Genomic DNA, 14,680 nt, shown 5'->3' on the forward strand with positions numbered 1-14,680 from the left:
TCTACTTTCTTTGCATTTGGGAGTGTAGAGATTCCTTGCTAAGTAACTGAAACACTTTTCTTTTCTAGCCTTGTGTTCCTAATTGTGGAATCTCCTAAAAGTGGCTAATTGTCCCCCATTGTGTCTAAAATTTAATTACAAATGAATATTTCTGGTTGAAGTTATATTCTTAAGCAGAAAGGTAATGCAATTTCTAGGCTGAGCTTGTGGTAGTGGAAGAGTCCAAGACTTAAATTTATTTTAAGGAAATAAGTATTTTACTCTGCACTCTGTAAAATATATGTTCTCATATAGACCTACATATGGTGTGTAATGAGTATGTCAAAAAATTTCTCAGAGACAAGAGTCATTATCTTTAAATGCGATGCTATTTACCATATGCAGTAGCCCAAAATTAGTTTCTCTGGATATAGACAGTCATGGAATCACACCCACCCTAACTTGAATGTGCTCTAGTGAGAAAGGTCACCTGGGCATAACATATCTGTTCTGTTGTGGTTATGTCAACAAATAAGTTATGAAGAATCAAATGCTGTCACCCACTTTGGTCCTTAAAAGCATGTTTGTTACATACATGAGTGTGGGTATTGCAGACATATATGAGCATGGTCATAAAAATTATTGGAGTATTCTAAGTGTCTTGTTTAACTAAAAATCTTAATCTACAATAACCAGGAACAGATAAATAACAATTAATCAGACTATGTACTAAAAATTTACTGTCCATGAGAAGCTATGTATAAATGTGTCCTTACTATGAATTCTGACTTGGCATCAATCTGACAAATAACAATTAAAATCAATTACCCATCTGGACTGGCTCCAGGCTCCTTAAAAGATGTTATTCCATATGTATTTCTTTTTGAATAAGAAAAAAAAAACTGAACTTTTTTTTTAATTATTTAAATCATTTTATCATTTAACACCACTGAAAGGGAAATTCAGGATATTTTATTTGAGAGTTTAGTGCATATGCAGAGCAACACAAAAATACTTGGATCATTGAGTTCACACACCTTGCACTTGCCGATGGCCTCAGAATCACTACCTTTCTACATTTTTATCTATTCTTTTGATCTGTCTGTAGTTTTTTGACTCATTTACAGACTCATTTTTAGAAACAAAACTCATACATTAAAAGCTTAAACCTTCATAAAATTCAAATCTTTCCCAAAAAAGTTTAGGGAAGTATACTTTCCAAAATCTAGTCCACTGTCTATGAAATAATATTAGTTTTTCCCTGTTTCCATGTATGGAGATATGAAAGCTTACAATTTCAGCCATAGCATATTTTAGGTAGAAGTGTTTTTTATTCATTAGATGAAGTCATAAAGAATTTTTGTCTCTTTCTCCCCAAATGTCTTAAAGGAGTGATGGAATCTGATAGCATTTTAAAATACTAAAAGTTGGCATACAGACAACTTGAAACACAAAATACTATGGGAAATATTGAACTAATTACAGTAAAAAGTGTTTCTATACGTGTGAATGGAAGTTAAATAAATACAGAATTTACAATATAATTGTGCAGTAGTTACACAATACTATATATTTTTGTTATAATGTCAGAGAGGGATACTGCTGCTTTAACTCAATGATACCATGTTCAGAAACTAATAATTAGTTATCAGCAAAGCACTGTATGACAATTTGACTAACTATTGGAAATAACCTACATAATAAGTTAAATTGAACATACCCACATGCAAACACTGGGTAGTAACTGGATAATAATTTCTACCCTTTCAGTAAATGATGTGTGCCATGTGTTTGTGAAATTTGCTGTATTCAAGCAGCTGAATTAACAGTGACATGAAACAGGCCAATTCTGATGGGAGAACATACACACATATATATGCATAAAATATGTATAAATATTCTATGTATATGTTATATGTACATATATATATATTGTATTTATAAATATAAAATATTTATACACTGAGTTACATGAGAAGAAAGTCTCACCTGATTATCAGTGAAAATGAGTCTAATTTTAAAGGTGTATCTAGGTTTCAGTATAATGTTTTCAACAGTAATAAAAAGGAGTACTTTTTGTAGGTATCTATCTATTCAAATGGAAAAAGTTTGCACAAGTGAAAGAGTGCAAATCAGGTATGTGCTGAGTCCTACAAAGGGATTCACGAATACAAATCCATAGAGGTCCTATTGAAGTGAGCAGTGGAAATTTGGCCCCATGCTTTTGACAGACCAAAGTTTTCAGCTAGAAGTACAGTATTTTATTCATATCCTGTCCAAATGCTTTTACAAGAACTTGATGCATACAGTGCTACAAAAGTATCTTACTTTCCCAATGCTTGCCTGCTGAACTTCACAACCTTCTAGAACAACTAGAGTTTGAAAATCACTTAGAAAATAACAATAAAGAAACAAGTGAGTGTAAAATATCCTATTATATTTGTAGTCTAATGCTAGATATTTCTATATCCTATAGAAAAGGTTTTAAATAATTAAATAAAAATGTTTTAAAGGTATTTTCTACCGTAGATATCATTTTTAATAAGAAATAGATATTGTTTTTAATGAGAAATATTTAAACATTGCTCTCACCAGTGAAATTTCCACATGTTTTAAGGCCACGGTAAAATAGTGACAAATGCATATGCATAAATATATATGCACCTTTATTTATATATATATTTATATATATATATATATATTTCAAAGGTGAGCTGTGACATTTTAATAAAGGCAACAGCTTTGATTATAGCTCCCATCAATAGCTTTGGGGTACCAAGCAGACATACGGTGAGCACTGAATAAAAATGTAAATTCTCTTGTGTCTTTCCAAAGTTTTAGTAATAAATTCCAGTTTTAGGCAATAAAATGTCTGCCCAGTCCTCCTTCTCCTTTCCCATCCAGATCAGTATCACATAGCAGCTTCTGAACTGGGCCCCTGTATTAGAAAGTATTGTAATCCAGGCCTAAGCTCCAACCCAAGATCTAAGTAATTAAAATATAGCAGTGTTTTTAGATGAAACCATCAACTCTCAGTTTTACACAAACTCCATCCTGTCAAGTGTTTGAAAAGAATAGTAGCTTGGTCATTTGAGATTTGAGACCAATGTCTCCATTACATTCGATTTCCTCACAAGCAGTTGCATGTATTGAATTGCTAATTTGTCTTGGTCACTCAATAGTTTTTATTATTTTTAAATCCCATTTAGGTGTTCAAAACCAATGCCAAAAATGAATGTTACAGAAATTTTCCAACTTAAAAGTTGTTTATATTTACATCTTGCTGTTAAAGCAATGAATATGCACTTTTCCCAATAGATATGCATTCTATTAAATCACATTAGTGATTTTTTTTTTTTGTAGTGACTTCTCTTTCTATTCTCTTTCACATTATCTCCTCACATAATCTCCTCCACTGAAAAAGTAAGGAAACTCTTGAATGTACTTGAACTATTTGTGGGAAAACCATCATGTGTAATGTTAAGTAAAGGCACAGATAAATGAGTGGGCTAAATAGCATATCATTCGAGAATTTGCAGACTTGGAGGCTTAGCACCACAAATAAAATGGTTCACTTAAAATAATATGATTTATTGTAGGCTATTTGATCATTCCATGGAAGGATTCAAAAACTGGGAGTTTATGACTACTCATTGCTGGAGTGAAAAAGCAGCAGGTGACTGGATCTTGGAAATCTGTGACACTCCATCTCAGCTGAGAAATTTCAAGACCCCAGGTATGACTCAAGTCTTTATCTGAGCTCAGTGAACTTGGAGGAATGTTTGCAGTTTCTAATACTGCCTCAACTGCTTTCCACCTTTTATTTAAATCTGTAACATCTGACTATATAAAGACAAGTGTGAAAGCAGAACTGTGAAGAGCATTATTCTTAATTTATTAGTGTACTCTTCATTTTTATGTTGCTGTTGTTTGCCACTTAAGACATGCTTTTCTTATATTCTGAACTTTCTTCTGGTTTCCATAGAGAATTTCATCTTCTCAAAGGTAAAATGCCCTCTTTTTTGCCTTCAGACATGTTGCCTCAAAGTATGAAAAGATACTTTGAACATTTAGAGCTAGATCATACCAGCTGTGAATTCTTCAAGCAGAGAATGACTCCTGTATCAGCTGAAATGTTACAAGAATCAGTGTTTTAAAGAAAACCAAAACTCTACTAGTCACAGTTTTCAAGGGAAAAAAAACAAACAAACAAAAAAAATCTGCATGAAATTGCAAGTACCAGGTTTGAAAGAAGTTACAGTATTGTGTAGTGATTTTTTTAACGCTACAGGCATTCTTCTGATTTTAATTTCCACTGTGCTGGTCAGTTTCATTAACGTATTTCAGTAGAAGCACTTTGAAAGAAATAGAGATTAAGGGAAGATCTTTCAGAGAGACCCACGTGAGTAAATTATTATTTCTGTTTGCTGGTTTTGAGAGATGAGTATATATGTCCATTTGCACCTACTGAAAAATTCAACCTTAAAACCATTAGGAAAAAGATACATTATATACAGAGAAAAATTGCGGTGTTTATGCGTGATACTGAGCATAGTCCTTCCTTTAGAGTCTCACATCAAAGTAAGTGGAAACCCTTTAATAAAAACAATCAAAGGGGAAATATCACTTAAGCAAGTCATATAGATTAAAATATGTCAGAGAGATAAATACAACTAATGTATTGGAATTTATTTCCCCTAAATCTACATTTAAACCTACTCTGATTGGGCAGCATGTAAGAATGTAATGATATTACATTGGAAGTGACAAATTCTGCTTTAAAGTATTATATTGAGGACTACAATGACATCAGCAATATAATTAGTTTATAATTCAGTGAACTACTCAAAAAACTCAAAAAGCATTCGGGATTTTCTAATTGATTTGCTAAAAATCATGTCTGAATTTTAAGACATATATGTTAACTTAAAGTACTTGAAGCCATGAAAAATATTTTTGTATATACAAATAAAGAAACACTGACTAAAATGTAAACTGAAGTGCTTAAAATCTCTTTAAAATAAGAAACACTGGTGCGATGGGACACATACATATATTTGCCTTTTCTAAAAGAATGCTAATTGTGACAATTCTGCTTTGTCCAAGAAATGCCCATTAATTTTTCTGCAACCAGAAAAGTAAATGGAATACACTTTCTTGGTTGAAGTTTGGTTTGTTGAATTGTTCAGACTGAACTGAAGGCTATGTGCAGTTCAATTATTCAAGGTAAACATACCTCTCAGAGGAGTTAGTCGTGCTGGGAGGGCAGCTTGTCCAGGCTCTCCTGCAGCTTAGAAACTCAGTAGAACTATTTCCACTGCAACTTAGAGCAAGCCAGGGCACCAGAGGAATTATAATGTGGAAACATGATGTTGTCCAGTCTCCTTCCTATTCCAAGTGGAACATAGGCCAAACTTAACTGGATTTGTACAGTTTTCTTTGTACAAAAGTAAACCTTCTCATTTCAATATGATGACAAAATGGAAGTGCTGATTTTCTACCTTAAAAATTCTAACACAAATCATTCTCAGTCAACTGCAGTTGAAATCAATGGAATTGAATGAGAATTTTGGTTCTTTGGTTCTGCTCTTCATTAGCTGAATTGTATTCTGTTAAATAAAACAGATAGTCAGATAGGTAATCTCTGCTTTTTAAAAAAGTCTCTCTGTTTATCTGGCCACCAAATCAAATTCTCTTATTGCCTAAATTGTCTGCATAATCTGAATTTTTCCAGGATGCTAAACCAGCCATCATAACCCAATTTTTTTAAAACCTGGTATGTAATACAAGCCACATAAGTCCCTACTGAAGACCAGGATAATCAGTGTTATTTTCAAAATAGCTGAGCAGCAAACAACTTCTTTTTAAAGTCTGTGATAACTCTAGCGTGGCCGGTATCACCTAAATGTCAACTATGTACTCAAGAGGTTAACTTATAAGCACAGCTTTTTCAAATTCCAATTGTCATCCTCTAGAGATCTGAAAGGAAATAACAACATTGTCAGTACTTCAATATTCACTTAATTTTATCTGCACTGATCATTTCTCACCATGGCTTTACAGTGGTGAAAAGTTGTTAGGGAAGTGGCATTAATCAAACAAGAAAATGCAGAGCAAATTTTCCAGTGCACTAAAAGGGGTGCTCATTAAAGGGGTAATTGGGAAAGTAGATACAGACTACATAGAACAGAAGTATACCGAGGTTACACAGAATCACAGAGTCACAGAACATTTGAAGTGGGAAGGGACCTCTGGAGATCATCTGGTCCAAGCCCCCTGCCAAGCAGGGTCACTCAGAGCACATTGCACATTGCCGGTTTTGACTATCTCCAGAGAAGGAGACTCCACAACCTCTCTGGGCAACCCGTGCCAGTGCTCTGTCACCCTCACAGTAAAGAAGTGCCCCTTCATATTCAGATGGAACTTCTGGTGTTTCAGTTTGTGCCCGTTGCCTCTTGTCTTGTCACCAGGCACCACTGAAAAGAGTCTAGGCCCATCTACTTGACACATTCCCTTCAGATATCTATACAGAAGATTCCCTCTCAGACTTCTCCAAGGTAAACAGGCCCAGCTCTCTCAGCCTCTCCTCATATGACAGATGCTCCAGTCCCTTCATCATCTTCGCAGCCCTCTGCTGGACTCTCTGCAGTATGTCCAGTATGGCTCTGGGGAGCCCAGAACTGGACATGGCACTCCAAGAGACTCCCTACACAGGACTGAGTAGAGGGGCAGGATCACCTCCCTTGACTTGCTGGCAACACTCTTCCAAATGCACCCCAAGATACCATTGGCCTTCTTCATTGGCCATCAGGACCCATTGCTGACTCATGGTCAGCCTGCTGTCCACCAGGACTCCCAGGTCCCTCTCTGCAGAGCTGCTCTCCAGCAGGTCAGCCCCCAGCCTGTGGTGGTGCTTCGGGTTGTTCCTGCCAAGGTGCAGGACCCTGCACTTGCCTTTGTTGAACTTCACAAGGTTCCTCTTTGCCCAAATCTCTAGTCTGTCTAGGTCCCCCAAATGACAGTACAGCCCAGCACAGGTTTTTTATTTTCAGTCCGTTTGAATTTGATAGAGAACATGTATTAATCAGCTACTACATAATTTAAATGTAATTATTTACTGAGAAGAAAACAGACAAAAATCAATGATTTTGAACTCCATTTTGCACTTAGTATTCCTGAAGAAGTCAGGAACCTCTCTGGCCTGAAGGACGATTTAGGGTAGCTCTATCCTGGGCTGCATTAAGAACACTGACAGCAGATCAAGGGAGGTGATCCTCCCCCTCTACTCAGCCCTGGTGAGGGCATACCTGGAGTATTGTGTCCAGTTCTGGGCTACCCAGTCCAAGAGAGATATGGAGCACCTGGAGCGAGTCCAGAGAAATGCTACTAAAATGATTAAGGGACTGGAGCATCTCTCATATGAGGAATGGCCGAGGAAGCTGGGCCTGTTCATCCTGGAGAGAAGGCTCGGGCTGTCTGATCAATGTGGATAAGTTTCTGAAGGGAGATTGTCAAGAGGATGAGGCCAGACTCTCCTCAGTGGTGCCCAGTAATAGGCTGAGAGGCAACAGGTACAAACTGAAACACAAGAAGATCCATCTGAATATGAGGAAAAACTTTACTGCAAGGGTGACTGAGCACTGGAACAGGCTGTCCACAGGAGTCTCCTCCCCTGGAGATATTCAAAAGCTGTCTGCACACAATCCTGGGTAATGTACTTCGGGGGACCCTGCTAGAGCATGGAGGTTGGAATAGCTGATGTCCAGAGGACCCTTCCAAACTCAACCATTTTGTGATTCCGTGATTCACCTTTTTGTGTGCCAGAACCCAGTGGTTCATCCAACAGGCATAAAGGAGAGCCAAAGAGCAACACATTTCAGCTATTAATCTCTTCTCTCTGCCCTGGCACACTCCCTGTACTGAAGCCTAGAAAAGAGGTAACACAGAGCCATCCTGTGAACTGTTCCTTTGGGCTATCCTCTGGGCATTTTTATAGCCCTTTTATGTCACCAGGACAGTCTAAAGAGACCAGCTACATTTCCAGCCATACACTTTAAAGCCTGTTCCTGCACATCACATTCTATGAGAGTCATTGTATAGGTCTTACTGATATATTGATTTCTATACTTTATATATATTCTTCTCAGTGGTACAGTGACTAATCATACGGGACTGATTTCTTTTGCTCTGTGAGGACTAAAGCCTAAAGATCCAACATCTGAAGAAAAGGGACAGTAAGGCCAGGGGATGTGGAGAAGGCACACTTTCCCAGTCAAGTGTGGTGGAGGAAATTGCTATGCTCAAGGAATTTTGCTGGAGAATTTATTCTTTACTTTCTTTTGACCTCAATGTGAAATACTGCTTTAAACTGGTTAGATTTTTTGCATGTATTTGTATTTCACATGATGCACGCTGGTTGTGAATTTGGATCCTGGTTCATTGAATATTCTTTATAATTTGTCACCCAGCTTTCTAGATTTGTGCTTCTCTCATAATGAAAGTTGTCCAATAACATTTCTATTCAAAAAGTTTTGAAAGTGCCTGACATATTCATAGTGGATAAACTCAGATTTTTGTTCATGTTAGGACTGGTCTCTGCAAGCAACAGAATGTGTAGTAAACAAGTGGTGCTTAAACACAGTTTATGGTGCCTCTTGTTTATCACTGTAGCCTGCAGTTTATCACATCAATATCACCATCATGCCTGTTTCTTGTTTCTTTGTGTGCATGTGTTTGTTTAGCTATTGAAAGGTCTTATAATTAAGAGCTGCAGTTTTCCTGTAATCAAATTGAGAACAAAGAGCCAACATGTCATCATATCCCTGCATTGGCAAGGTAATGCCACATCTGTTACCCGTAAAGAAATGCAGGGTCCAGTTCATAAATGTAGTGCATGTGATTTCTGCATTTAATTCTGTAGAATTTATGGAGGAGGACATGTGCTTGCTGTGAAACACTGTGATATACTCTTTCTCCCGAGCACACAATGTGGAACCTCTGTTACGTACTAAATACAAGCAGAATAAGGTATTATTCTAGCCAAACTAAGTGATGGAAGCAGCCAAAAATGGGCAAAGAAAGATTTTGGCTTAAAAGTGCACATTTTGTTTATTCATTATAAAAGTTGTGTGTATGTATATATAATTATTTATTGAAATATTTTCATTGTGCAAATTAAACCTGCCTTGAGGCGGACTTCATTTATTTGCTGGCAAGTCACATGATTTTTTTCCTTCTTTATTTACTGAACCATTCTTAAAAGGCAGCTAATCTCTTGAGAGACCCTGTGTTATTCCCCCTTGCTGCTCGTTTGCATTAGGTGTATATTGATGGCTCCAATCCTTCCTGCGGATATGTTAACGCAAGCCCTTCCATATGTGTAAGTCCAGACACAGCAATACACTGTGCCTGAGAAGCATCAGTGCCTGAGGTTATTTTTAGTGGGTACTTGCAAATATTTTTTTCTAGTACTCAGTATCTTTACCAGTGTTCTGGAAGAAATATAAAATCAACACTTGGAAACATTAGTGATCATTGGAGAATAATAAGGACAAGGAGGAAAAGATTAGAGTAATGAAGCAAAACACACATTTTTTGATTTCATCCAATATATTATGGTCAATATGGTGTGGGAGTGGGTTAAAATACCGAAAGGACAGAGACTGTATATGGAGAAGCTATATTTTTGAAAAGGCTGTAAAGATGACTGCATGTCCTGTTAAACATCAGCTCCCTATGTGAATCCCGTGCTAAAAAGAAAAATGCCTTTAAGAACACTGCTGAATCACTCTAAAGAACATTGAGAGGTAGCCTGATCCCCATGTGTCTAAACAGGTGGAAAATAGATGATTTGGGCATTTTTAATTTAGGGGAGACTAAATTGCTACGTGTTTGTGAGCTAGAGCTGGGATAAGACAAACTGAAAATAAAGTGCATAGAGTTTGAAAGCCAGGGCAATTAACCAGTAGTTGGGCAGCAAGCATAGTAGATTCTTCATCGGTTAATTTTTAAAATCGGGATTGAATTTCTCTTTAAAAGTAATGCTTTGCTTCAGCTACAAAAAATTTGGAAGTTACTCTGTGAAACAATTATGTGATATACTCTTTACTACAGTTTCTTAAAAAATGAGTATAGAACAGAGGTTTCACATGGAATGTAGAAAATTCTATCACATAAAGATTAAATTGAGTTGGCAAGAGACAACCAGATAACAGAGATTGCCATCTTTCACCCCAATATAAACCACTTAAAAGAATTCAGTTACTATTCGTCAGATAGCTGACATTCCTCAGTGAAAGGAGATTCCTTGGTGTGGAGAGATCTTGACAAATTAAAGAGTTGGGAAATCACCAACCACATGAAGTTTAAAAAGAGGAAGTGACAGATTATGCACCTGGGAAGGGGCAACCCTGGCTATACAGGCCAAGTACAGGCAGGGGGATGAGAGGCTGGAGAGCAGCCCTGCAGAAAGGCATCTGGAGATTTGGGTCAACAGCAAGGTGAATATCAGTCATCAGTGTACCCTGGCAGACAAAAGAGCCGACCATATCCAGGGGTGCATCAAGCACGGCATTGCTAGTTGGTCAAGGAAAGGGACTGTCCCGCTCTAGCCCATGCCAGTGCAGCCTCACCTTGATTACTGTGTGAGTTTTGGGCACCGCAGTATAAGAAGAATATAAAACTATTAGAGAGCTTCCAAAGGATGACTACAAAGATGGCTATGGGTCTGGAGGGAAGACATATAAGGAGCAGCTCAGTTCACTTCGTTTGTTCAGCCCAGAGCAGAGCAGGCTGAGGGGAGGCCTCATGGCGGCCTGCAGCTCCCTCACGAGGGGAGCGGAGGGGCAGGCGCTGAGCTCTGCTCTCTGGGGACAGCGACAGGACCCGAGGGAACGGCATGGAGCTGGGACAGGGGAGGGTCAGGCTGGGGGTTAGGGAAAGGTTCTGCACCCAGAGGGTGGTCGGGCACTGGGACAGGCTCCCCAGGGCAGCGTTCACGGCACCGAGCCAGCTGGAGTTCAAGAAGTGTTTGAACGCTTTCAGTCACAGGGATTAACTTTTAGGTAGTCTCATGTGGAGCCAGGAGTTGGATTCAATGATTCTTGTAGGTTCCTTCCAACTCAGGAGCTGTTGAGTTCAACCTGTGCAAACTTTTATTAGACTTACAAGAGAGAGGAGTGCAAAAAATAATACCGTATAAAACTGATTGAAGAAAGTATGCTTTATCAGTTTATACTGAAGCAGAGATTGCGCTCTCTATATTAAACTAAGAAAACCGACTTCAAAAACAAAGTCTTCCATACCTACTCAGAGGTCATGTTCACAAGTGATATGTTTTTTAAGACAGAGAAAATAAGAAATGGTTTCTAAAACTAGATTTTAAATACTTCTAGGCAAATTGAAAGAGTGGTCCTTGGTACTCTATGGAACATCCATCCAGCCATACTCACCAAGAAATGATTTTCCAAAAGTGGAAAGAGTGCGGTCCAGTCCAGTTGAAGATCCTACAGAAGATTATGGAACAGATGACTATTCAGGTGTGTATATTCGTTCGCTCTGTGCATTTACTGATGCAAAACTATGCATATAAAAATATTTCTCTCATTGGACTTTGTATTGTTAATGTATGGCCAGACATTGCTAAGGCTCCTGGCTTGTTTACTCAGTATGTGCTCTCTTCTATGTTATGTGTCTCTTAGTCTTTTTGCATTAGTTGAAGACTAGGATTCTGACCCCACAGCAGGGTCTGTGGCCCTTCACATCTGGGAAACAATTAGGTGGTACTGAAAGTTACCAGAAAAATAATAATAATAATAAAAATAGTGAAACAGAAACATAATCAATACATTGAGCCTTCCTTGGACTTTCTCTGACTAGAAGAATAAGGTTATATTTATATTTCATGTGCTTAGTTAGAAGTGCAATGGCAAAACAGATAATAATTATGCAGGATTTATGAGGATTTATGGTATTTATAAATGGGAAAATTAAAATACTGAGGCTAGAACAAGATGCTGACAGCATGTCTTTGCAAAAATAGGGCTCCATCCGGATTTTCTTCTCAGGGTATGGAAGTAGGGGGAGTTCAGTGAATTGGTTTCTTAATTTAAGATCAGAACTATTTTTTTCATAATTTAAAATTATATACATATGCCTTTCATCCATATGAGTTTTATACAGTTTTATATTTTTAAGCTGCAGTTAGCATGCTATGAAGAATGCACTGCTTTTCATAAAAATATATATATGCATATGCACACAAATATATGTGAAGAACATTATCTTCTACATCTACATGTGTTGTTTCTTGTTGATTCCCACAGAGATTTTTCATTATTTTCATTAGACTTCAGTAGATTTAAATTTTTGGTGCTGCAGAATAAGTTGCCAGTTTCCTACTTGTAATCCAACAATGTCATGAGCATTATGTAGAAGGTTATGGCTGATGAATCTTGAGTATAGTTCCTGCAAGCCAACAGCAGGACCATGTTCACTTTAGAACTTTCATTGCACTCCTCTGCCCCAGCATGTCAGACACGCAGTCCCTATTTTTGATTGAGAACTGCTGAACTCTTTGTTTTGGTAGGTGATGAAACGCTACTATCTCTGCTGTAAAGGTCACTAACTTCTTAGCTTTTGTTGTATGAAGCAAACTCACTTCAGTCCTGGGCCCCTAGACAAAGTCAGGAGTTGATGGTTCTTTCCTCCCTGAGCTGGAAGGAACTATTTGAAAACTGTAAACATGAGTGTGGGTGAGATGGAGGACTGGTTAACAAGCATTAGCCAATGCTTTTGCAGCATGTAGCAGCACAGAACGAGATGAGTCTGCTCCATAGTTGCTTGTTCACTTGGGTTATGGCAAGCACCAGGACCATTTGCCCATTTGATAACCAGAGTAGCTGCTGATTACATTGACCTACTTGTGATAAGTGATGTTGCTAATCATTCCTTATTATGAATTCCAGAGGCCTTTCAACATTTCTAAATAGAATTCAAAATGATTTGTTATGCAAAAGGAAGTCATCTGTTTGGATCCAGAAATAGTATCTGGTAGATTCTACAGAGGATGCCACACTTGCTAAAAATTGTAAATCACTGTGAAGAAATACTGAGGCAAGGATCTGCAAAGGTGTTCAAATACTAAAAAAAATCTCTTTTCAGTTGAGCCAAATTACTACTCAGACCTAAGATCAAATAGGAAAACACAATAATTGTATTCTGTGTTAAAATATTGTTTTAAGGGGTCCTAAGTATTAAATGAGAAGTTTTAATTCCCACCCTGTATTTTGTGGGGGGTTTTCTTGTTTGTTTTTTTTTACAGGTCCATGCAATGCAGAATGCAGTAAAGTAGGGTGTGATGGGCCAGGACCAGATCATTGCACTGACTGTCTGCACTACTACTACAAATCCAAGAACAACACACGGTAAGACCAAAAGAAAAAATCTTCACAGATTTGTTAGTATGTATATTAACTTCCTTTCCTCATCTCTTTGCTGCAGTCATGGATTATTAATTTTCCTCTGAATTTGACAAATTTTCTTAGGAGTTGAGAAAAAAAGAGCTAATCAGAATTTCAAGTACAGCATTCAGACAAGATTCCCTGATTATTTCCCCATCTCTTGATATTTTTTCATAAGAGGCTATATATATATATATAAGTGTGATAGCTACTACAGCTTTGGTGACTGAATTTGAACAAGATAGAAAGAGGTGTAGATGGTCAAAAATGATACTGTATGACTGTCTGACAAGGCATTTGCCAGTGAGATAACATATGCTGCAGGGAAAAAAAAAAGCTGAGGCAGCCTGATGCAATGCTTTGGAGGGTTACATGATCATTAGAAAACATGTGATCTTTAGAAAAGCATCAATGCTGAGAAATACTTCTGCTTTGCAGTCATGGTCCAGGAATGTGGTGGCAGGTTATTTCATTAACGACTCTGCCTTCTCTTCCCTGCTGTCTGCAGGATCTGTGTTTCGACCTGCCCACCTGGTCACTACAATGCAGACAAGAAACGCTGTAAAAAATGCTCACCCAATTGTGAAACCTGTGTTGGAGGCCATAGTGACCAGTGCATGACCTGTAAATCTGGCTACTACCTGAATGAAGTAACCAATAGCTGTACTACCAGCTGCCCCGATGGGTTTTACCTGGATAAGAGTCAGTATTTCTTATTGTTTCTTTATTGTGGGCTACAGAATTGGATCTGGGGAGGTTGCTGGAATACTTATAAGCAGGAAAAGTATGTTGAATGCATCTATCTCTTATCCTATTCCTCTTATTAAATTGTTGCTAAGTGTCATTAAGAATCTCCTCAAGAATCAACCTAGGAATCTTTCTTGATTTTAAAAATCATGCTTAGAGGAAAGATGTCATTTCTGCTTGTGGCTGGGAGTAGGTAGCAGAATGATGGCAGTTCAAGAGCGAAGTCAGCTGCAGGACTGAGAAGGTTATCACTACTCCAGAAAAGACAGGCAGATCATGAACATGAGGCATTCCCTTTTCCCATTCTCCCACATTTGGATGCTGTGACACCATGTAGAAAAGGCAGCTGAGAAGTTAACCATGGTCACTGAATTGGAGCTCTGAGGAAAATAGGCTCCTGGGATGTAAAATGTAATTGCAGTTGGCGTTTCTGACAGGCTTAAGTACCTGCAATGATGTGATGACCCAAGAGCAGTAATTCCCTGCCATGTGAG

At 37.9% G+C, this 14,680-nt stretch overlaps 1 protein-coding gene across 2 annotated transcripts in view; it reads left to right on the top strand.

Annotated features, from left to right (window-relative positions):
- PCSK5 (proprotein convertase subtilisin/kexin type 5) overlaps positions 1-14,680 on the top strand; it is a 251,048-nt gene that overhangs the window by 170,131 nt on the left and 66,237 nt on the right. For both annotated transcript variants that reach the window (XM_066988258.1, XM_066988259.1), the window contains exons 13-16: positions 3,579-3,715; positions 11,373-11,516; positions 13,301-13,403; positions 13,948-14,141. In XM_066988258.1, coding sequence (XP_066844359.1) covers positions 3,579-3,715; positions 11,373-11,516; positions 13,301-13,403; positions 13,948-14,141 — 578 coding nt within the window. The remainder of the gene's footprint in view (positions 1-3,578; positions 3,716-11,372; positions 11,517-13,300; positions 13,404-13,947; positions 14,142-14,680) is intronic.

The sequence above is a fragment of the Anser cygnoides genome, chromosome Z (assembly GCF_040182565.1).
Source record: "Anser cygnoides isolate HZ-2024a breed goose chromosome Z, Taihu_goose_T2T_genome, whole genome shotgun sequence".
Classification (NCBI taxonomy): domain Eukaryota; kingdom Metazoa; phylum Chordata; class Aves; order Anseriformes; family Anatidae; genus Anser; species Anser cygnoides.